The 21,205-nt window shown below is 43.5% G+C and overlaps 3 protein-coding genes across 6 annotated transcripts in view; 1 reads left to right on the top strand and 2 right to left on the bottom strand.

Annotated features, from left to right (window-relative positions):
* Positions 1-1,356: 1,356 nt before the first annotated feature.
* mmachc (metabolism of cobalamin associated C) lies at positions 1,357-5,255 on the bottom strand. 2 transcript variants are annotated; one of them, XM_035647271.2, is made up of 5 exons: positions 5,182-5,255; positions 3,494-3,691; positions 3,196-3,348; positions 2,900-3,076; positions 1,357-2,225 (listed from the first exon to the last, which is right to left on the bottom strand). In XM_035647271.2, the coding sequence occupies exons 1-5, from the start codon at positions 5,233-5,235 to the stop codon at positions 2,043-2,045; spliced, it is 765 nt and encodes a 254-aa protein (XP_035503164.2). In that variant the 5' UTR covers positions 5,236-5,255; the 3' UTR covers positions 1,357-2,042. The 2 variants fall into 2 exon arrangements, with proteins under 2 accessions (XP_035503164.2, XP_035503163.2); XM_035647270.2 differs by lacking the exon at positions 5,182-5,255 and adding an exon at positions 3,815-4,000.
* Positions 4,069-12,578, top strand: LOC118318024 (golgin subfamily A member 8C). 3 transcript variants are annotated; one of them, XM_047336710.1, is made up of 13 exons: positions 5,521-5,834; positions 5,915-5,970; positions 6,205-6,282; positions 6,564-6,606; positions 6,809-6,969; positions 7,127-7,208; positions 8,103-8,286; positions 8,522-8,595; positions 8,740-8,816; positions 8,919-9,019; positions 9,117-9,205; positions 9,292-9,438; positions 10,820-12,578. In XM_047336710.1, exons 1-13 carry the CDS (start codon positions 5,624-5,626, stop codon positions 10,999-11,001), a joined length of 1,485 nt encoding a protein of 494 aa, XP_047192666.1. In that variant the 5' UTR covers positions 5,521-5,623; the 3' UTR covers positions 11,002-12,578. The 3 variants fall into 3 exon arrangements, with proteins under 3 accessions (XP_047192667.1, XP_047192666.1, XP_047192668.1); XM_047336711.1 differs by lacking the exons at positions 5,521-5,834; positions 5,915-5,970 and adding an exon at positions 4,069-4,241; XM_047336712.1 differs by lacking the exon at positions 5,915-5,970 and having other exon boundaries at positions 5,522-5,853.
* A 127-nt stretch (positions 12,579-12,705) lies between these two features.
* Positions 12,706-21,205, bottom strand: part of LOC118318020 (cell wall protein DAN4) — an 11,130-nt gene continuing 2,630 nt past the window's right edge. The window contains exons 2-5 of the mRNA XM_035647266.2: positions 19,906-20,124; positions 17,850-18,383; positions 16,522-16,679; positions 12,706-15,361 (exon numbers count right to left, since the gene is read on the bottom strand). Of these exons, the coding sequence (XP_035503159.2) occupies positions 15,317-15,361; positions 16,522-16,679; positions 17,850-18,383; positions 19,906-20,124 (956 nt within the window). The 3' untranslated portion in view covers positions 12,706-15,316. The remainder of the gene's footprint in view (positions 15,362-16,521; positions 16,680-17,849; positions 18,384-19,905; positions 20,125-21,205) is intronic.

Here is a 21,205-nt window from a genome sequence, read left to right as displayed (position 1 = left end):
AGGGCAAAGCTGGCCGCTTTCTCGCCCACAACAACTTAAGAGTCAGAGATGTGCGGTTCCCTGAGAAATACAAGAGGGTTGGCTTCTCACTCCGTCGGAAGTCTCTGAGGACAATTATGAATCTCTGGGTTTATAACTGACCGAGAAAGAGTCATAGGAGTGAGGAAGGGACGTAAGGAAAAACAACAATGAAACAACAAAAAGGGGCATTATTATTACAAACTTTACTGTCTGCTGGGTTCTTGTTGTGCAGGTTTATAAATAATAACTGCAAAACAATTTGAACTCAATGTTTCAATCCGGTATGATCATCTTTTAGTTGTAAAAATGTCAGATGTAACTGCAAAAAGAGTGCATCTTAACCATAATGTACAGTAATATCATGGCGAAGCTCATGGTAGGACTGAGAGTTGAACTGCAGAGTCCAAGACATACACTGCTCATCAAAAGAGAGGAAGTGGGAGGGCGGGAGAGAGGGAGAGAGGGAGAGAGAGAGAGAGAGAGAGAGAGAGAGAGAGAGAGAGAGAGAGAGAGAGAGAGGTGGGATGGAGCAACATAAGGGGGCAAGGGGGTGAGATGGAGTATCTGTGGGAGTATAATTAACTCCATGGTCTGCCTCCCTGCAGGCCTGCGGCATACTGCCCTGAAATGCTGAATCAGTACACAGATAGACAGAATGGCGGGGGGGGGATCTGAAGTGAAGCAAAGGCATCCCATGAGGATGGGTTGTCAGAGGTTTGCGCATGAAGACAGTGTAGTGTAAATAATGACCAAGTGTGAACGTATTAAATGTAACACAAGAGCTTCCCTTCACGATTCCCTTAACAGCTACAATGAACAGATGGTACGGTTTAAAATGTGAAGCAGGTTGTCTGTCGAGTCCACACTGAACTTTTTTTTTCCAAGTGCTTCCAACACTTGCAGATGCTTCAGGCAGCGGCACAGAGGCAAACCCTTGCATCGTCGAGACCAGAGTGACATCTAGAGGTGGAACTATTGACATGACCTGCGATGAATTTCCACTGCAGGGCTGCTGATGGATCCAGTAACCTACGTTGTTTCTGTGATACTGAAGAGCTGCTCAGCTCAGAAGTCAACTGGTTGTTGTGTGTAAATTTGAAAAAGAAAGAAAAACACTGGACAAACTGAGTCTGTTGTGGGTGACCATGTTGAGAAGGGTGCTGACCCAGTGGCAGACGGGGCAGTTACAGTTGAAAGTTATTATTCTGTCACCAGGCTGGGGGGGGGGGCAGTGAAACCAGCAACCAGTAAATAAAGTGAGTTCTTCAAAACATCGAAGCACGTGACATTCTTCAACAACAGGATCAGGGCTAGTTCTGGAAAATAAAACAAAAATGTCTGGTATTTTTTATTTTCAAATAGAAACTGTCTTTTCAGGGGACAGCTACAAGGCCCATCAGAGTCTCTTACCGTTCATTTGATATAATATGTATGACTTTCATTTCATAAAATGACACAATCAAATAGGTGCTGCCTTCAACTCAGGCAAATGTTACGCAAGTGTCCCACACACCATGAAATAGCTTTCACACAAACTTTATCAGCTTAGATCAACGTCTTAGCTTACATACAGCTGATCGATCAAAATCAATCAAAATTTAATTAAACGGCTGACGAGCGCTCGAAGTTTGTGCTCAGACTGGATGGGCAATACAGATGATGGCAAATTAACGGAAAAGCCAACATAAAGTGACATAGTACGGTGTCAGGCCCCACAAGCTGTTCTGTGGTGCACTTTTGGCAATGATGCCCCAAGTGTTTGGAGTTATTGTTCCCTCGTTTGGTGTTTTGATGATGGTGGTAGAGAATGCTGTCTCACACAGTGGTTCAAAATCTCCCATGGGTTGGATTGGTTGCTGCCAAGTCCATAGCATATGATTAATTTTCATAATCATCAATAGTCAGTGACCCATCATGTCCTACGGAAAGGGGTATTGACATGCTCTTTTTCACTTATTTTTCAGGTTTTTCCTTTAATTCTTCACTCGTCTGTACCTCCACACTGTAGCGGTTCCATTCTTTCAGCCATGTCCCTTCCCCTGGTTCTGTGTGTCTGAGCTGGTTTCAGGTTGATGGTCTTCCCTCGGCAGGAAGCCCCAAGTTCTGAGCAGATCAAACCGCTGGGAGGGAGGAGTGGAGAAGTAGTCCCTCTGTTTCTGAGAGTAGGTCTGGACTGGACGGACGACGTCTCTGTAGCTCCAGTCCTGTTGACGAAAATTAGAAAGAACATTTTACGACTTAACATGGCCAGAATCGTTACTCAAGTAAATTAAGCTGTCACTGAAATGGAATTTTAACTTTCTGAGGAAATGTTATAAAGTACTTTTAAAATCCATGAAAGATATACATCGATGCTGCGTTTCATTCCAGGAAAATGTATTTAATCGTAAAGCAATCGAATTTTCTCCAAATCCAGACTAAATTTATGGATCGTTTTCAGATCATTAAACAGCGAGAATATCTTTAATACTGGGGCTCAATATCAACTCAAGCTCAATATGTGTTAAACAACGGAAATTAAATAAATTCCTCCATTAGAATAAAAATATTTCTCATTGGTGTTTTCTTTTTGCTTCAAATCTGCTTAGTTTTTTTGTGGAAAACATATAGGTATCAAGTTAAGCGCTGATAAAAGAGACTGTATAACGACACATGTTAAGTCTTTAATCTCATCTCACCTCCACTACAGTACAGACTGAACAGAAAACTGAAATTTTCTCAGGAGGGGGCGCCACAGGACAACAAAACCTTCAACACATCGATGGTATTTTATCTGAAGGCCATCTGTCTGGTGCTCTTTGAAATAAATCGCTGGTGTCTATTTACAGTAACGTATGTGCGAACACGTATTACAAGTGACAGTGCTGTGATGCTGTACCTGCCAGTGAAAGTTGAAAGCCTCCAGCAGCTGTATCCGGCTCTCTCTGGTGGGCACACAGTCCGGAGGAATGGGCTGCACCATCTCTGAGCCCAGTGTCACATCTCCAAACACCAACAGAGCTCGAATGGCAAACCAGCCCCCGAACCTCGGATGCACGCACACACCAAACATTTTCTGTGGGGAAACAGAGGTAGACGCACAAAGTTCAAGTCAGGAGGGAAACACTGATCCACAAAGTATTGGCGAGTTATCTTTGCAGCAACGAATGAGACTCCACAAAAAAAAAGCATTACTCTTTCAGCCCAGGGTTGGTCCGTGACATCAGACTGTTGGTAGTAGAAAGCTGCTCCGGACACGTGAGCCGCAGTCTGCGCCAAAAACTTTGGCTTCCTGCTAGGCAGCAGCTCGTAGTCAAACCTCAGATCCACCTCCTGCCCTGGAAAACACTGCAGGGAGAGGAGAGGGAAACATTCAGGTGGCACAACCGGAAAACAGCTACAGTTGGTTAGAGCAATGCGATGGTAGATGCCTTGGAATCCGAGACAACATACGTGTCCGTCGGTCCCGTCCTCTCCCTGCACACCACCTCACCTGTGAGACGGCAGAAGTGACACAGTGTTTGACACACTGGTCTATGGGGTCTGTCACCACCCTGCAGCCCCTCTCCTCCATGAAGGGCAGGAAGGCTTGTTCAAACATGGCAGGGGTGCTGAGCACCACCAAGGCCAGGCTGTCATCTGGGCACGACAGACGCAGCGTTGCAGGCAGCAGCGAGTTATACCAACCAACCTGTGTGAATAAACAGTTCAGCAAGAGAGGATCTCACACACACACACACACACACACACACACACACACACACACACACACACACACACACACACACACACACACACACTTGTTTTGCAGTACCTTGAGAGGGTGCACTTCAAATCCCTGTTTTGATAAACACTCCTCTAACAGTCCGGTCACACTTTCCACGCTCTGTGTGGCAGCCGCCATTGTTGCATGTCAACACAACGCGTGGAATTGTGGGTAATGGTGTTTTGGTTTTTTTGCGTCTCCAGTGTGAGGAATGTAACTGGACCAAGACTCTTTCGGCGGCGATTTGTTCTTTGACTAAACGAGTGGCTGCACTACGACTCACAATAACGCGTGTGTCGAAGTAACTTTGCTGCAGTAGTTGTGTAACTGTATGTACTAGTACTACAATACCCAGAAGACCCCGGGCGGCTACGTCATACGCAATCACGTCGCCGTTATGGGCTCCTGGATTTAAAACACGGACACGTCCTTGTTTTTATAAAAAAAAATGGAATTGCGGCTCTCGAGGTTTTCTGTGAGTAGCATGAACGGTTCGCTCGCTCAGACATTTACATAGAAACTGTTTTTAAATGTACGTTTTCAGTGCCAGGTCGTGAAGTATAAGGACATGCCGACCCCACTCAGTGACTTGGTCCGAGTGTGCTAACTAAGGTTAGCTCAGTTTACGCCGTGTTACCTGCACTGGTTAGTGCGCATTCGGCTACGTCATGTCAGCCGGGCTGTACCGGGGGGAGGGGGTCTTTCCCTGGATCACTGTTGGTGTAATGTCTACAGTTGTCATAAGTGCATCCCACTACCATCGAAATGAATGAAACCGGCTTGGTGAAGTCATTTTCATATTTGACGTTCGTCAGTTTTCGCCTCTGTTATCTTCATTGGCTCCACATCTAAACCTCGACCTGTCCCAGTTTGGGGATGTGTTGGAGAGCTCATCCAGGAAGATGTTTCACAGATTGGATCAAATCAAAATCACCAAAGATAACGATGCAGTGGAGAGAGCGCAAGGCATTGCATGTCTGCCCACTGCGCATGTGTCACTATAGGCGTTGTCAGGGACGACCCATTTCAATCTTCAATAACCTTTTTGTTTTTAGACATAGGAATGTCAAACCACTGTCATTATACAGAATGGCAGCCATTTAATATTTCACACCTGAGAGTTTTAAAAAAAACCAATACAAAGAAAACATTTAAAAATTAAAGGTTTACACTCATTTATGAATGTATTCAATCAAACCTCCTCTCATGTCTCTGTGACATCCACTCACAGCATTCACAGCTGTTAGTTTGTGGAAAGGTCTTTGCAAATCCATCATCATCCTTACCAGTGAAGAAAAATGAAAAACCTTGAAATATGCCCATTAAAGGAATATGCTCACCGATAATGATGCTTAGAGATTTGCACAAACTAACAGTTTTAAGTGGATGTCACTGACACATAAGAGGTGGTTTACCCCCGGTAATTTACTAGCCAGTAGGTATAGCAGTTTATTCTCATGGCCCTCCATTGTTGGCGTTTCTCTTATTACTATCTTTAACATTAACAGGCTACACAACATATCATGTCACCAGCAGAGCGTATAGCTGTCGGCTCTGTGATTGGTCGAAAAGGCAGACTCGGCTAGCGTCCCTTGGACCTTTTTTCACTGTCTGAAATGCAGACTTCTACCCGACAACAGCAACAAACTTATTTCTGATTGGAAGGAGGGTTCACCAAGGGAGGCAAAGCCGTTTTAGCCTCCTTTGATACAAAGGACACGACACGAAACCCAGCAATAACCTGAAGTGAATTGCACTATGTGTAGGCAATAAATACACATAGAATCTCAAACTAAATGGTCTTATACTGTCACTACATATATCGTTTCCTCCCTGACGAGCCGCGGTGGAGACTGCATGGAGATGTGCCCCCATACACTGGCCTGGAGACTACATAATCAGATGGATATGCAATTATCAGTCCGCACACAGCTTCCTGTGCAGCAGCTGATAGCTGATAATCGTCACCACAAACATGCAAACACCAAGGCCTGCTGCAAGTCATTAGGCTGTACAACTGCAACTACATTAACAAATCCTGGCACTTTTGCACATCTCATGTTACCAGGTTCCTTTGCACATTTCCGGCAAGCACATTACTGCTCTACTTTATGCAATTTGTATATTTTCACATTTGTATTTTGTGAGGTGTGTCTGATCCCTGCTGCTGTAACACTCGAATTTCCCAGCTTTGGATCAATAAGGTACCTATCTGTCTTTAGTCTCTCATGAAGTGTGGGAGATCTCAGCTGGCTTGTTACCTCACCAACCAGCCACGAAACAAAACACGTCTAAAGTTACTGGTGGTGTTTTGTGTAACATCACTGACCGGCCACTTAACACCGCCTTGTGTGTTGTTGCCCCATGAATCAAGAATTACATACTTCTGCTTAAAGATCTATGATTTGACAATTTCACTTCCTGCGTTTCTTCTTCAGATCGACTCAAACATGAACTGGGACAATCAGCTGAGCTCTATCTTGTCCGTAGCCGATGGCAGCGTTGCAAAGATGAGGGTGAGTGCATTCAAATATGCTTCTATTTATGAACTGGCTTTGTAGGAAATAAGACACTCTTTTCAAAGAGTGTGTGTGCTGAGGGATTTTCGATTAACAGCTGGGAGAATCATATAAAATACACAGGCGCCTTCGCTGTGGTGTTGTGGTCAGTTGTAAATTGTTGTTATTGTAGCTGTCTATAGATGGCAGTAATGCTCCACTAAAGATTTAACGGGGGAACTGTTACTGAAAGTGGGAAAGTACTAACCTTTCAATCTGAAAAATGCTTTTGTCAACAGGAGAGACTCACCTCACCAGGGAAATTCTCCAAAGCGAGAGAAGGTGGGTGAACCCTTTCAGATTTATCACTATGACCTAAAGGGGAAATTATCTATTTGTGTTAGATTCTTATTCATCCAGGTCATGGTTATCCGAAAGCTCAGAATCAGGAGCAACACAGATGTGGTTGTAGATTCTTGAAGATTTTTCATCTTTTGGATTAGAGGTCTGAAACGTCCTGCTGCACATTCCTCTTCCTCTCCAGATTTGTTTCCAGTGAGGGAGCGGATTCATGATTCCGATTTGAACCCTCCTGCACCTCCCCCTCGAGCCCTTCTTCCCCGACAGCCTTCCCCCTCTCTCAGCTCTAATGTGCAGTGGGCAGACCTCGCTGCTGTTCAGTCACAACTCCAGATGCAGAGCCAGGTGTGATATTATTTTTGTTCAATCAAGCAGGTGTGCAATAATTTGTTTGATCATTGCCGAATGTGCAAGTTAAAGTAGTTGCTGCATTCATGTGGTGTATTACAGTGTTGCTAGCACTGACATGATTCCACATGTCTGCTTCTAATGTCTTCGCAAGGCAATTAACTCACTCACCAAGAAACTCCACGACATGGAACGGGAGCGACAGTCACAACAATGTCACATCCAGACACTACAAGGTAACAGCTGCGCCAGGACAACTCACCTCAGTCATGTTATCTTCACACAAACACAGCCACACCGGACTCCTGTTATTGTCTAACAGAACTCTGTTTGATCTGGTCACATATGAAAACTAAACAGAGACTGTCAAGATGTTAGAGGTGCTACATTTATTATTTTTGCATAGATAAATCATAACCACACGAATATTAATTGTGTGTAGCTTCCAAAATGCATTATGTTATTCTGTGCTGCAGTTAAGTCTGATAAACGGTTGAGGCTGGTTGGCAAATACAGTTTCAGTTAAAACAGAATCATTTACAGTTCACTAATTTTAAGTCTCTGACATTCATGTTTACATGACCATTTGCTTTGAATACTGTACATCTTTATTTTTTTATTCCAGGTGTCTTCAACTCATCCGAAACTCAAAATCAGAAAAAAAGATACAATATTAATCCACTTCATGCCTCACCTTGCCTCCTCCCTGTTACTTTCACTATTGAATTTGATTTATTACAGTTTGAATGAAAAGTGTTGCACACATCTTTGACCTGCTGTAGCTGTACCAAACTCCAAACCTTTAGTTTGCATTTAATATAATTAATGTGATTTCCACCATGATTATTATTGGAGAGAATAGAGTGAAACCTTTGGCATAATCCTCAATTCAACAGGAAGAAGAATTATTCTTAATTGTTTGTTTTGATTTAGTTTTAGGAAATGTGACCCCAGCACACACTCACTCACTACCTAAGCACCTTCTGTGTGAAAGAGCACAAAACCCACACCAAGAGAGGATTCATTCATAATTTAAGATGTTATGTAATTGTAAGGATTTTTCCACAAGGCTGCTACAGGAGGGGGGGAAGAAACCCTTACTCATAGAAACCTCTCTTCTTTTCTTCAAGACGAAGTTCACAGGCTGCGTGAGGAGTTGAGGGAGAATGAACGAGAGCGGGACGAATCAAGGAGGGGACAGAGTCCGGGAGCGGAGAGAAGGATGGAGCAGTGGAGGAGAGAGGTGGGACGCGAGCTGAGCAGTCTGCGGGGACACGTCACCAGAGCCACGTCGCTAGGCAACATTGAAGAAAGGTGCATTGGGGTTGTAGCTGTGGGCTGTAAGTGCAGACTAAACTCATGACAGGACCAGCTCATGATTGACGTGAAAATATTTCATAAACACTACATATATATATATGATATACATATACATTTCCCAGCTTGGGATGGATACAGTACAAAAAGACTACTACGAAGACACCTGAGTAACATTTTCATATTTTGGGATGAGAGGGAGGAAATTACGTCTCTCTTACTTTGCCCCCAGTTTCAGTTCAAAGCTTCGCCGAGAGGAGCTGGAACACTTGCGGAGGGAGGTGGACCAACTGAAAACACACTTAAGTGAGTCACACGCCAAGAACACATACAGCATGCCCTTGCATTGATCCTGCGGGAGTTTACATGTCCTGAGCTCTGTGCTGGCCTGTCAAGCAAAAGGCAAGTGCAGTCTTGCTCACCGCGTCGGCTCTTTCTTCTCTCTGACAGGGCGACGGGAGGAGGATGTGTTCCTCCAGCAGGCCGAGGACAGAGAGACCAGGATACAGTATGAACGCAGCTGCAAGGTGAACACACACATTGTATCATGCAGGTCGTGTTTGCTTGTGTGGATTTGTGGTTTGTAGTCTTTCGGATCCTTAACCTTTAATTTTGTTTGCTTTGTTCAGACAATGGAGGAGCTAACAGAAAGCTACAGAACTCACAGCACTGACATGGCAAAGACCGTCTCTCAGTATTCACACACACAGCAAGAGGTCCGCCACATCAGGTAAATGAGTGAGGAAGTGCACAAATGTTTGTGTCTGCCGGGTTATGTGTCGTCATTCTGTGGATTACATGTGTTGCATTTTGATTTCTCACAACAGAACAGTTGTGTCAGAACTGAAAGACGAGATCAGAAGTATAATTCTTCGAGAACGTGAACCAACGTCTTTACTGTCTGCACACACATCAGGCAAGTCTCTGTATCTCTGACACACACTTACCCACATGCACGCAGCATGATACAACTATTTAGTCATATTTTACTTTCTGATTCAGGAGCATCACCCTTTGCACTCCCTCAAGGCCACAGTAGAGGAGTCAGAGTAGAAGAGCCAGACTCTGAATCAGAAGACTTCAGCCCGACCCCGAGCCTGGCTGAGATCAGCTCTGATGATCTGTCATGGCTGGAAGAGAAAGATTCAGGTATGGATGAATGGAAAAAGGTGGCAAAGCGTAGTTGCCTTGAGCAACATCAGGTACTAAAGTACAGCAGCAGCATCATATCTTTTTCTCAAGCTGCCTGTCCACCTACACGCACAACAACAGAAACATGTTCTGACAATTGGATCAAACACTCCGACCAACAGAAAACCTTACATGGGCGGCAGATGTGTACACACCGATGACAGTTTTAACAAGATGGGACATGTAGTACCCCCTCCTGTTCCCCCCACACACATCTGGCTGAACCTTTGCACTGACTCATCCCAGTATTTCTGACTAACTGTGGAAAGCACTCGTCTGTGTTTACCATTTCAACACACTGTTAGTTCGAGGAGTAGCTTGACATTTTGGGAAATATGCTTATTCGCTTCCTTGCTGAGATTTGAGATGAGAAGAACGATGCCACTCTAATGCCGTTTCTTGAGTCTCTGCCTTTTCATTTTTATCTTCACGGACAGGACGTAACTGCTCCCAGACAAGAAGTAGTCCTGCGCATCACACCTATAAAACTACCTTTCTTACGTATTTGACAACAAGATCAACCATTAATTATTTCACTCTAGTTGTGACAGGAGGCACAAACAGATCCAGGCTAGCTGTTTGCCCCTATTTCCAGTCTTTGTGCAAAGCTCAACTAAAGCTTCATTTTTTACCCTCCAGACAGAAGTTCTTCTCGCCTAACTCTCAGCAAGAAAGCAAATAAACATATCCTAAAATGTTGAAATATTCCTTTTTAAACTTATCACAGAAGAAGTTAAAGTGATATATTTAAAGGTAGAGAATAAGTGTAGCAATTACATGAAAGGAAACTGTACAGCTCCATTGTGAACAAGTTTGTTTTCCTGCTGTGTTCCTCCATCTGGAGATAAAGCACTAAAACTCTAATTTCTCTGCAAAGCCATTTGTTTCCTGCTAAATTTTACACAGTGTCTGTGTGTGTGTTTGTGTGTGAGCGTGTGAGCTCATGCACTGCTTACCCCTGAGACTCCTGACGTCTTGACGTTCCCGGAAGAGATTACGATCTCTGCTCTAAATGTTTCCCAGAGTGATTTAGACCCTTGAAGCCAGGCTTATTTGACACACACACACACACACACACACACACACACACACACACACACACACACACACACACACACACACACACACACACACACACACACACACACACACACACACACACTTGTTATGGGAAAACATTTGAATGTCTTCCAATAAAATCCCACATGGTAATAGCAGCAATGGGGCTCTTAGTCTCTCTCTCACACACACACACACACACACACACACACACACACACACACACACACACACACACACACACACGTTAACTGCTCCTCCTCTGCTTTTCACTTGTCAGCTCTTCATCAGAAGCTGCATGTACGCCTGAGCGTTCAGTCCAGACGGAGCAACTTTGCTGGTGCAGGATCAGATCTGGAGGATGGTGTTGATGATGACGATGATGATGAGGATAGAGATTATCTCCTTGATGACAACATGGACCCAGATTTAGTATCTAACCTAAGTCTTAATGACCTCTGACCTCTTCTCTGGTAAAGTTCTGTTAATTATAATTAATACCTGAGATGTATTAATACTTTAAAACTGATTCAGTCAGTGTTTACTTTTTAGTCGGAGCTCTGTTGGAAAACTCAAAACTATAAAACTAGACACAGGAAAACACGACCAGCCATATGGTTTATTTCCTTCGTTGTCCCGAGGGAAGAGGAACGCAATCAAAGAAAGGCAATAGCGATAAACTTGGCATGACAACAGTGGCAGATACATATAACAACGTGTAATTATGTCATTCTGCCTGAATATGATGTGTGATAATTCCTTGGTACCAGGGGAAATTTCCTTTTATTGTGGGAAATTCTCAAATGCAAAAGTGTTTAATGAAGCAAGATCCCTTTTTTGAGTGTCATTCAGAAAACATCTCCTTGGTAAAGAAGCACACACCCTTTACACCCATGTTTCGTGTCGCTGATTATAAATTATGGGTTCCAGCAGAGTTCACGGCAGAAGCACAGTGTTTGGAGAGCTGAAGCACAAGGTTTGGCTTTCAGCAAGATGAGACTGAAAATAGTTCTGCTTAGGTTTGTTATGATTGTTGGGGTAAGGTTCTGGTTTGATGTGGTCAGGGTTTGGGACTTTCATCTATACCCATGACTACAGTGGGATCCAACAGGACTCCACTCATCACAGTGCTTTTGATTTGCAAAGTAAGGGTCTTCAGTGAGCCTATACTGCCTTAAGTTGTTGTTTTTCATTTAATCAATGTGATAAATAACAAACAAATGTCACTTTTATCACTTGATGTACAGTCCTATAGCAAGTGTACCTTTTTATAGCTGTTAAGTTCTGATATCCATTGAAAAACAACACTGCTCAGTGTGGCAGATTTATGGATATTCTAACGAGGTTTTCTTCCTGACATAATGCACTCTAAAATCAAGAAGGAACCTGATGAGGGATGGGCTTATGATTCCTGGTAATGCAGCTGAAGCTAGAGTCAAGAGGAATCAAAAAACATTAACATTAGCCTACCCCCCCACCCCCCTACCTCCACTGTGATCTCTTTATATATGCTCAGTTAAGACAGCCAACTACCTTTATGCTGTCTTGTCTGACATGAGTCACACTGTACCAGGCCTGCAGGCTGGTGTCAAGCTGTTAAATGATTCAGAATCCAGACAGCCCCCATCGAGGGTCCAAAGACCACAGTGCAGAGCCGATGGGCAGGCTAGGTGCAGACAAGGGACCACAGACACTGTTCAGATCATCTAACAAGGAATATTATCTTAATAATGAGCCACAACAAAACGTCTCGGAAACAGTGAAAGGCACAGAGCAGTAGATAACAGTATTTAAACAAATCTCTTCGAAACATGATCTTGTTGTACGGCTGTAAATGTTGTAGTTAAAGAGACATTTAATGAATCTATTTGTTGTTGTGGCAACATAGTGACTGATGAATCAGACTGTACTGTATCACTTTTGCCAAGTATTGTGCAGCAGTGCTTCATCACAGCAATGCACTGATTCTGTCATTCTGTAGTCTGTAAAAGAAAGGTTTGTTTTTCGTCTTCAACAATAAAAGTCTGTTAAATTTTAAAGAGAGGAGCTCGTCTTTCTGTGGTCGCCTCTGCAAAGACAGAGAGAGTGCACTCTGTGCTGAGGTCCAAGATCTGTTCACAACAAATTATGTTGATGACAGAAGAGGGAATAAGAAACGGGAGAGCGTTTGTGTCAAAATACCTTTAATCGTACAACACCAATAGTCTATAATCCACACTTGGCAGCAAAGCCTCATTAATGCAGTCAGGATACTTTTGACACGTAAAGAAATGGACAAATACAGGAATTTACAGACACGTTTGCCCCTAAATCAGGAATTTCAAGTGTCTATTTTTTAATACTGGTTGTGCATATGGATGATAAGGATTCACTGAATGATTTGACAAGTATGAAAAAGATGTGAATCATATTTTATGGCCTTCACATTCATCAGATCTCACCCCACCTATGGTAGATTTTGTACCAACATGTCAGACTCCCGACTACCATCTGTGACAAGAATCTGTGCCATGGAGCACTGAAGCTGATCTGGGGGCTTAACACCCCATTAAGGCACTTTTATGTTTTGGGAATCATATTCATTTCCAGTTTTGATGTTTTTTTTGGTGGCACAAAAATGTATACCAAACAACGTTAAGCTCCAGTTCATACGCTTGATGTACAAGTTCTCATCTTAAAGCAGAAACATGCACATTTTTGGCTTAAACGTGTCATTATGATATTAAAACTGAATGCAAAGTGTAATGGTGATAGAAAAATTCAACCATATTGCGCCTGTATTGGTCCCCTACAAGACTTAATTTCCCCATGTTATTCTCTTTGCCACCGGGACACGGTTTTCGCGGAAAAATGGCGAGTCGATTCACGGCGTCACCCGTTGTGTAACCAAAACAAGGAAGAGAACAGCGTTCTCCTGGAATCTGTCCCCAGTGAGGGAAATGGCAGAAGGTGGAACGGCCGAATTGTCAAACACAACCTTGCATGAGAAAAACAATAGGCAAAGAACAAAAGCAGGCGAAGGAGGAGAGCGATAGAAAAAGAGATCAACCTCGGACGAGCAGTCACTGCATGGCGAGAGCTCCATGACTTGAGAGGCTTCGAAAAGGACATGCGGGTTGTCGTCCTTCTACTAGATCAGTAAGTAACGAAACCAGCCTACTTATTAATACTACTGGCTATTTAACTAGAGGTTATTTGTTCAAATTGTGATTTTTAAGTTTGTTTAGTTAGTTAACGCTCAGAGACAGAAAGTAGGAGCTTCAGTGTACAAACTTCTTTCCTCTCCCCCGTTATCTTTCAAAGTGATGTTGACAAGTTGCTCAGGAGCTCGGAGGAAAAGTCCTACAATGATACCACCTGGGACCACCAGGGGCGTGACAGTTGCCTGTTGCGTCTTTAACTAACTACGGGTTGTGTATGATTTGTATTGACGGGGTCATTCTGTTGTCCTGTATGTGTCTCACCTCCACTCACATGTTCCTGCACATTTACAAAGCGAAAAATACAGCGAGGCCTGACAATAAAAATCTATGGAATAATTCTCAACTCGCCTGCTGGGAACAAGGTGCCGTCGCGCCAGTCCATGTAACATTTTCTACGTGTTTGTGTCTGGTGAACGCTAGAGTAGCAAATAAGGCGAAAAAGTTTCATAAAGTCGTCTTTGCATGGAACAGTCATCATCAGTAGTATTTACAATGCACAGGCCCCTGGCCAATTTCAGTCTGCAACAGGAGCGCCTCATGTTAATCACGCTCAAGGCGAGTCTTCAAACAAAGACAAGTCAGAGCAGCTACTGGGCCGTCAGTGGGCCTTACGATGGGGGAAAAAATATACTGGAAAAGACTGGTAAATCTGCAAGTTAGTTGGTTGCAGTATAAATAGTAAACATTAAGAGCTGTACCTATGCTGTGTAAGGCACACTCTCCTGGGCTGGAGACGCCAGGAAAGAAACAAAAGAGCACAACACATATCCAACTCAGGCATAAAGGCGGCAGGACCTATCCCAGAGGGGGAAAAAACATTAAATATATCCACCATGCCTCCAAAATAATCATACACACACATAAAACACAGACCGTGATGTGTGCACTGCACTCTCTGTATACGTACAAACACAAAACATATTTTTCTCTCATTCGTAAAAAATATTCGTCCACTTATTTCCACTCCTCAAAGTAAAGTGCAACCTCATTTACTCTATAATCAGGCCGTTTGGGTTTTTTTTTCCTGTTCATTTCTAATCTCTGGCCTCCCCGGTCAGAATGCTACAGGCCTTCAGTCTGCCAGACTTTACAACATTGACTGATGGAAGGAGATTAACAAGTGCCATCTGATAAGAGTCTGGCAGGACAGGCTGAATCTGTGTCCAGGTGAAAACCATCACACGGACGGATACAACTGATGATGTTTCCTTGTGCTTCACGCCTACACTTTTCATCTAGGGAGATCAAAAATATCTTATACAACCCCAAAAGATGGGCAGGGGAATATTAACCATACCTTATTGAACAGATGCATTCGCCCTAATTTGTAAATGCAGGCATTGAAATAGAATTTCTCAAGGAATCCCACCACGGGTGATTTCTTCATTGTCCATTGCGGCTTCAATCATGTCCTTTCCTACACGCCAATGATCTGGATAAATGAAAGCAAGCCAGATATTTGCTCACACCTACCCAGAATTCTTTCTGTTTGGTGCAGATTAAGGCAAACGCTGGAGCACGAGCCTGGATTGAGGGAGAGTGTTTACGTGCCGAAGATTTCAGTCATGTCTCCGTCAGTAGTTGTACATGGACAAAGGTGTGTCCTCCATCATATCGTCCTGCAAAGGAAACATTTATTAACATAAGATCGTAAGTGCTCACATTTCAGATAACACATTTTATTAAGTTTGTTTAAGGTTTCTGAGTTGTAAAGGTAAGCTCTTTCAAGGGTTAATAACTCATCATAGCTAATCTTGTATTGATCTTTTAGAAACCATTAATAAGAATGTAAGCATCACCTGTAAAACATACAAATGATCATCATGTTTTTGTTTAATGTAGTGTGGGGTACACACTGGGTGCAGTGAATTCCTGCAGTCTTTTAATGCAGTTCATGTGATAAGATAGGCTAACTGGCAGCTGGTTGAAGCTTTATATTTACCGTACAGGCATGAGAGCACAATCGCTCTTTTCATTTAAGTCTGGACTAGAAAATAATCAGTCATGTTTCCCAAAATGTCAAACAATTTCTTAAAAACATAGTTTAATAAACTCTTAAAGTGGCTCTCTGAATATTTCATTCCTGATTGATTTAACGCCACCTAAAGTTACTGGTTGTCACAGCAAATGTGGTGTGATACAACAGGGTCACAGAATTGTGAGGGAACAGGACAAATTCTTGTTATTTTAATAAAGAATCAGGCAATAATCTGCCTTATTCGATCATTCTGTGAGCAACCGTGATCTGAATTTATGCCGCATAGGCACAAGTCTGCCGACAGTCTGCCAAGCTCATAGACGCATTGCATTTCCTATGACTACGTCAACTTTTCTTTTGCCAGTTTAATATTTTTAATGCAAAGCTGCAATAGTAGGAAACGTTCGGTTTGCATTTGCAGCAACTTAAGACGGCATTTTTTCCGTGAATGTTGCCACAATGCCTTTTGAGTTTCACTCAGGATTCTACCTTTAATTTAATTAGGGGTTTGTATAGTAATCCCTTAACTGTGCACTTTTATACAGTACATTACATTTTATAAATGTATTTTGTTCCGAATGCAAGAGCATTAGTATATGATTGATAATCTTTAGCCATTAGTTACAACTCATAAACCCTTTAAAAAGAATTACCGGCAAGAAAGTGGAACACATTCGGTTTGTAGCAGTAAATCTGCAGTCATTTCAAATAAGTACTTGTGAGGTTGCAACTGTATTTTCTCACAAATGTACTTTTCTCTGAGGCAGGACTGTAGCTGTTGCCTGAATGTCATGTACTCACCATAGGTAAATCCTGCAGCCTGCGGAACTCAGGTCGGTTGTCTCTTCGGCGCAGTTTGAGGAAGAGGAGCAGAGTGATGATGACAGCAGTGACGATGAAGGCTGTCACCAGGCCGGCCAGGAGAGGGTCTAGTGTGGGGGACTCGTGGACCATCATCGCTGGAAAGCAAACACAGGACATCAGTGAGAAGGGTCCATTTCTCTATTAAGAACGGATTTTGACGTGGCTTTCACTTTAACTTCACATTGTGAAAAAAAAAGGCAGAATCAGAGGTTCTTAACTCGCTGTTGGACACTGTGACTGGATCTAAATATAGATGCGACAGCAGCGAGACGAGTGTTTGAGTGCTCGAGTGTTCATCATGTAGCTCAGGACAGAATTGTCAAACACAGGATGGTGACGTTAACCCTGCCTGTTCAGTCCTTGCGCTCGCTGTTGTACAAGGGCACTTTATAGGGCAGAATTTTAAGGATTTTAAATCAAGAAGTTCATTTTGTACATGCGTACAATATAGTATATTTTAGAGAGCTGCTTAATCTGTCAGAACATAATCACCCGACCTCTCTCTGTTCGCACGGTATATCTCTCTGCAGGAGGCGTTTTTGGCAATGTATATATTTAGCTGGATGTTGCCATGGAATTCCATGGAGTTTTGTAAACTTAGTTGTTGTTTTTTTATATCCTCTGGTCCTCTGAAAGTAACAACAACCACGGAGCAGTGCATGCTCCCTGTTCCTCTGGCTAATGGAAAGAGGCAAGATGCCAAGCGTGGCCTTATAAAACCATACAGAGTGAGAGAAGCAGAGAGATTTTATATTTTAACTGTCAGCAGGCTTGTCAACTGAGAAACTTTTTCCTTCCAATGATGACAGCCTAGGCCTGGAAACAGACCTGTCATGGTGAAAGAAAATAATAATTATACACTGAACACGCAGAGTCCAGATACAGAAAGTGGATATAGAAATTATTTAGCAGACCAAGCGTGCGAGAGCGAGAAGGAAAAAGGAAAACAGAGCTGTCTCAAGGCCTGAATCCCATGACTGCCTCTGTCCCGTTCCCAAACAGAGCCATAATTGTGGAGTGCTTGGTGGCGACAGTGCTTGTAGGAGATGTAGACGGGGATGAGTGGTGTGTGTGTGTGTGTGTGTGTGTGTGTGTGTCTGTGTGTGTGTGTCTGTATGTAAAAGAGTGGACGCGCTTGTGCTGGAAAACAAAGCACAGAATCGCCTTTGTTGTAAACCCAATTCACTTGTGGCTCTGTCAATATCCAGCCAGTGAATAGTCCAGAAGAAATTTAAATACCACCGCAGAAGACGTTGTGCACTTACGGTCGCCACCCACGTTGAGCTGGGAGGGCGTGTCGGCGTGGGCCTCGGCCTGGGCGGTGGGTCTGCTCGATGGGGCGCTGGTGGACTTTGCCCGGTCCTGGGGTGCGTGGGAAGTGCGTGAAGTGTGTGGAGGTGTGAGCGTCTGCGACTCTCGAGAGGAGGAGGTGCTGGATGTGGAACTGGACCGGGTGCTGGTGGTGGTGGTGGTGGTGGTGGTGGTGGTTTCAGGCTTTGGTGGCTCAGGTGTTGGGGCAGAAGTGGGAGACTGTGTTTTGGGTAGGGTGGGCTGCTCTGAGGTTGAGATGGATTCATCGTTTGATGTGTTGTTGGTCACTGTGTCTGCGGGGGCATTGTGAGCTGTGTGTGGGGGGCTTGTAGAGGTGGTGGTGGTGGTGGTGGTGGTGGTAGGTGAGGTGTGAGAAGTGGTGGTGTGGCTCTCAGTTAGAAGAATTGGAGACTTTGTTGTCAGTTCTTCAGTTAGGTTGGAACTGTTTTCAGGAACGGCAGACGCCGAGGGAAAGGCGAGGTTGGTATCTACAGAAAGAGAAAGACAATGCTGTCATCGAATAACTGTTATGACTCTACCAGGCAAAGACTTTTTCTGCCGTGCTGGTGTAATCACCACGCTGACACTAGCCTTGTCCATATATGAAATGTGTTCAAGTATCTGACAGGAGTGTGTGTTCTCATCTAAATCACTAAAGGCCATGCAGATAGTCATGGTAGTTAGTTAGTCCAGGTTCTGTGACATACATCTGTAGTTTTCTGCCTCCACCCTTTACACTAGAGCTGAATACATTTTTATCAATGAAAATTTCAACATGCATGGTTCCCAGAAGAAGTATCCTCATGACAATTGTGATCGTCTGACTTTTTCCTCCACTTCCAACATGAATTTGACATTTGCGGTTCAGTGTCACGATATAACTACAAGACATCAAATTTGGTACAGATTTCCGTCTTCCCCCTCGCTATGAATTGTAATAACTCGGACCCTTTAACTTTGAATCAACATCCAACAGGCTAATGACATTTGATCCGCCACAGCTATACTCTATAATCTGTAGTGCTAATTAAAAAGATATCAGCGTGCGAACAAACTAAACTAACGAACTTTAATGGACATGGGTTCATACCTGCTTAAGAGAAGCATGGTAGCACTGTCAGTGTGAGCACCACTGTGCCTACGTATGTGCAGCCTCACGGAGTCACTTGCATGGCTGTGGACACTTGTGTACATACTCCCACAGGGTTTGCACCACGAATAAAAATCCATTCACCTCTATTGTGTCAGGATGGAGGCAGAAGACTAGAAGCCAAATATCCAAAACTCAAACAATGGCCTGATGCCACAGATATACCAGCTAATTAAACTGCATAAATAGAACTAGTCTTTCCCCACTGGATAAACAAACTGCCTGAACGTGTGCACTCGTCTGTGAGCCAGCACATGAGAGAGAGTGTTTCACTCCCCCTGCCACCTTCACCGCCTTGTGAAAAGTCACACGGCATTTAATCACTTCTCTCGTCGACACCGTCGCTTCAGAGTAAACTTTCCTGCAAGTGGATTTCACCATTGCTCTCCAAACAAATTGAAGCCAATGCTCAGCTCGGTATTACGTTCTCTCTCTCTCTCTCTTATCTCACACCATCTTAGGCTGGCATGTGATAACTTTTTGAAGACCGAGCTCTCTGTGTCTGTGCTTGTGTCGTGTCGTGTGTCGTGTGTGTGTGTGTGTGTGTGTGTGTGTGTGTGTGTGTGTGTGTGTGTGTGTGGGGCACGATTGTCAACAGTCTGTAACCATGTCACTCGCTCTGTGGCTCTCTTCTGGACTTGGAGAGCAGAGATAAGGATGTTTAAATTTAGCTCCTAGGCTCTGAGCCACCTGCGGCTAAAACTCTTCAGAAGTGTGATAAAAAACTTCCATTCTGGAATAATAACTTATAATAAATTTTTTTCTTGCACACCCACCAGTAGACTCAGTCCACCAATCACGTTTCCTATTTAATTTTTACATCTTGTTTCTTTTATTGTAAATGCGAGTTGAATAGTTACCGTTATCCTTCTTTGGTTCTGGAGCTTGAGAGGTGGTCTCCCCGTCTGTAGTTGCATTGCCGCTCAAACTTCCGGTGCCACCGGAGCTTTGGTCTGTGTCGGAGCCGTTTGGTGCCGGAGCCGGATGACTGCTGGGCTTCAGGGTAGAGTCTGCAGCTGGGGCCTCGGTGGCCAGCTCGACGCCAAGAGCACTTTGTGAGGCAGCAGCATGGTCATTACCTAATGAGGAGAGGACAGGGCCAACGCTGGTTAATGGCCAATCCCTGGTCATTCTTGATCTTCAGAGTCATAAACAACTTATTAGCTTATTATTGCAACCACATTTGTGCAACCTCCAAAGCGACATTTTGAACAGGCAAAATCTGAATTCATGTAGAGAGTTGTGAAGTGTTACTCCATTGTTCATCCAAACAGCAATTAATAAAACTGAAAATATATATGGAAAGCAGCACTGCACTTTAGTAGAACTACGTGCTCAGAGCACCACTGTCAAGTATGGATCAGTGAGCTGCCTCACTGGAGCAAACACCAGTTTAGTGTCTCACTATGACGTTAGGAAAGAAGATAACGTGTCATATTCATTTGGAAAACACAATGTTTCTTTTGTATGGTTTATAAATGGAACGGTTCCCAACTGCTTTTGACTCACAACCCTTGATTTTTTTTTTTTAGGCGTTTCCTGATTTTATAAAGTAAAAGAAAGGCATCATTTTTGAGCAGGAATATGCAGGGTTTTTTTTCTTATTAAATCATTTTGTGACCACTTAGATCTGTATTACGTACTTTGTGGGGTCCTCATCTCCAGATTGGGAACCACTGAGCTAAACTGGAATTTGCAATAAATCACAATGCCACCACATTAATGTAAAACATAATTTCAGTGTACCACATGAAAGGGCTTAGGACCAAGTCTAACTTTTACTTTGCATGGCATCAACTACAAGCCACATTAGACGTAAGCCACTTTTTGGTCTCTGAAGTAACATCACTTTAATGAAGACCTTCCATCTCTCTCACTCTCTCTTTCCTCTTCTCCTTGATGTCTTTAGCACTGCACTGCTCGAGTAGGCTTCATCTCTGGTTCTGCCTGTTCCTTTTGATGAAGACCAGAGAACTAATGTAATGTAATGTCATTACTGTTTGGTTACACACTGCCGTGATGCCTTTCATTACCTATATAATCACTCACTTAGCTCATCAGCACACACACACACACACACACAAACACACACACACACACACAAACACACACACACACACACACACACACACACACACACAGAGAGGGAGTGAGGGACGT

This window comes from Scophthalmus maximus, chromosome 13, assembly GCF_022379125.1.
Source record: "Scophthalmus maximus strain ysfricsl-2021 chromosome 13, ASM2237912v1, whole genome shotgun sequence".
In the NCBI taxonomy this organism is placed as follows: domain Eukaryota; kingdom Metazoa; phylum Chordata; class Actinopteri; order Pleuronectiformes; family Scophthalmidae; genus Scophthalmus; species Scophthalmus maximus.
This window is presented reverse-complemented; position numbering and strand designations above follow the sequence as displayed.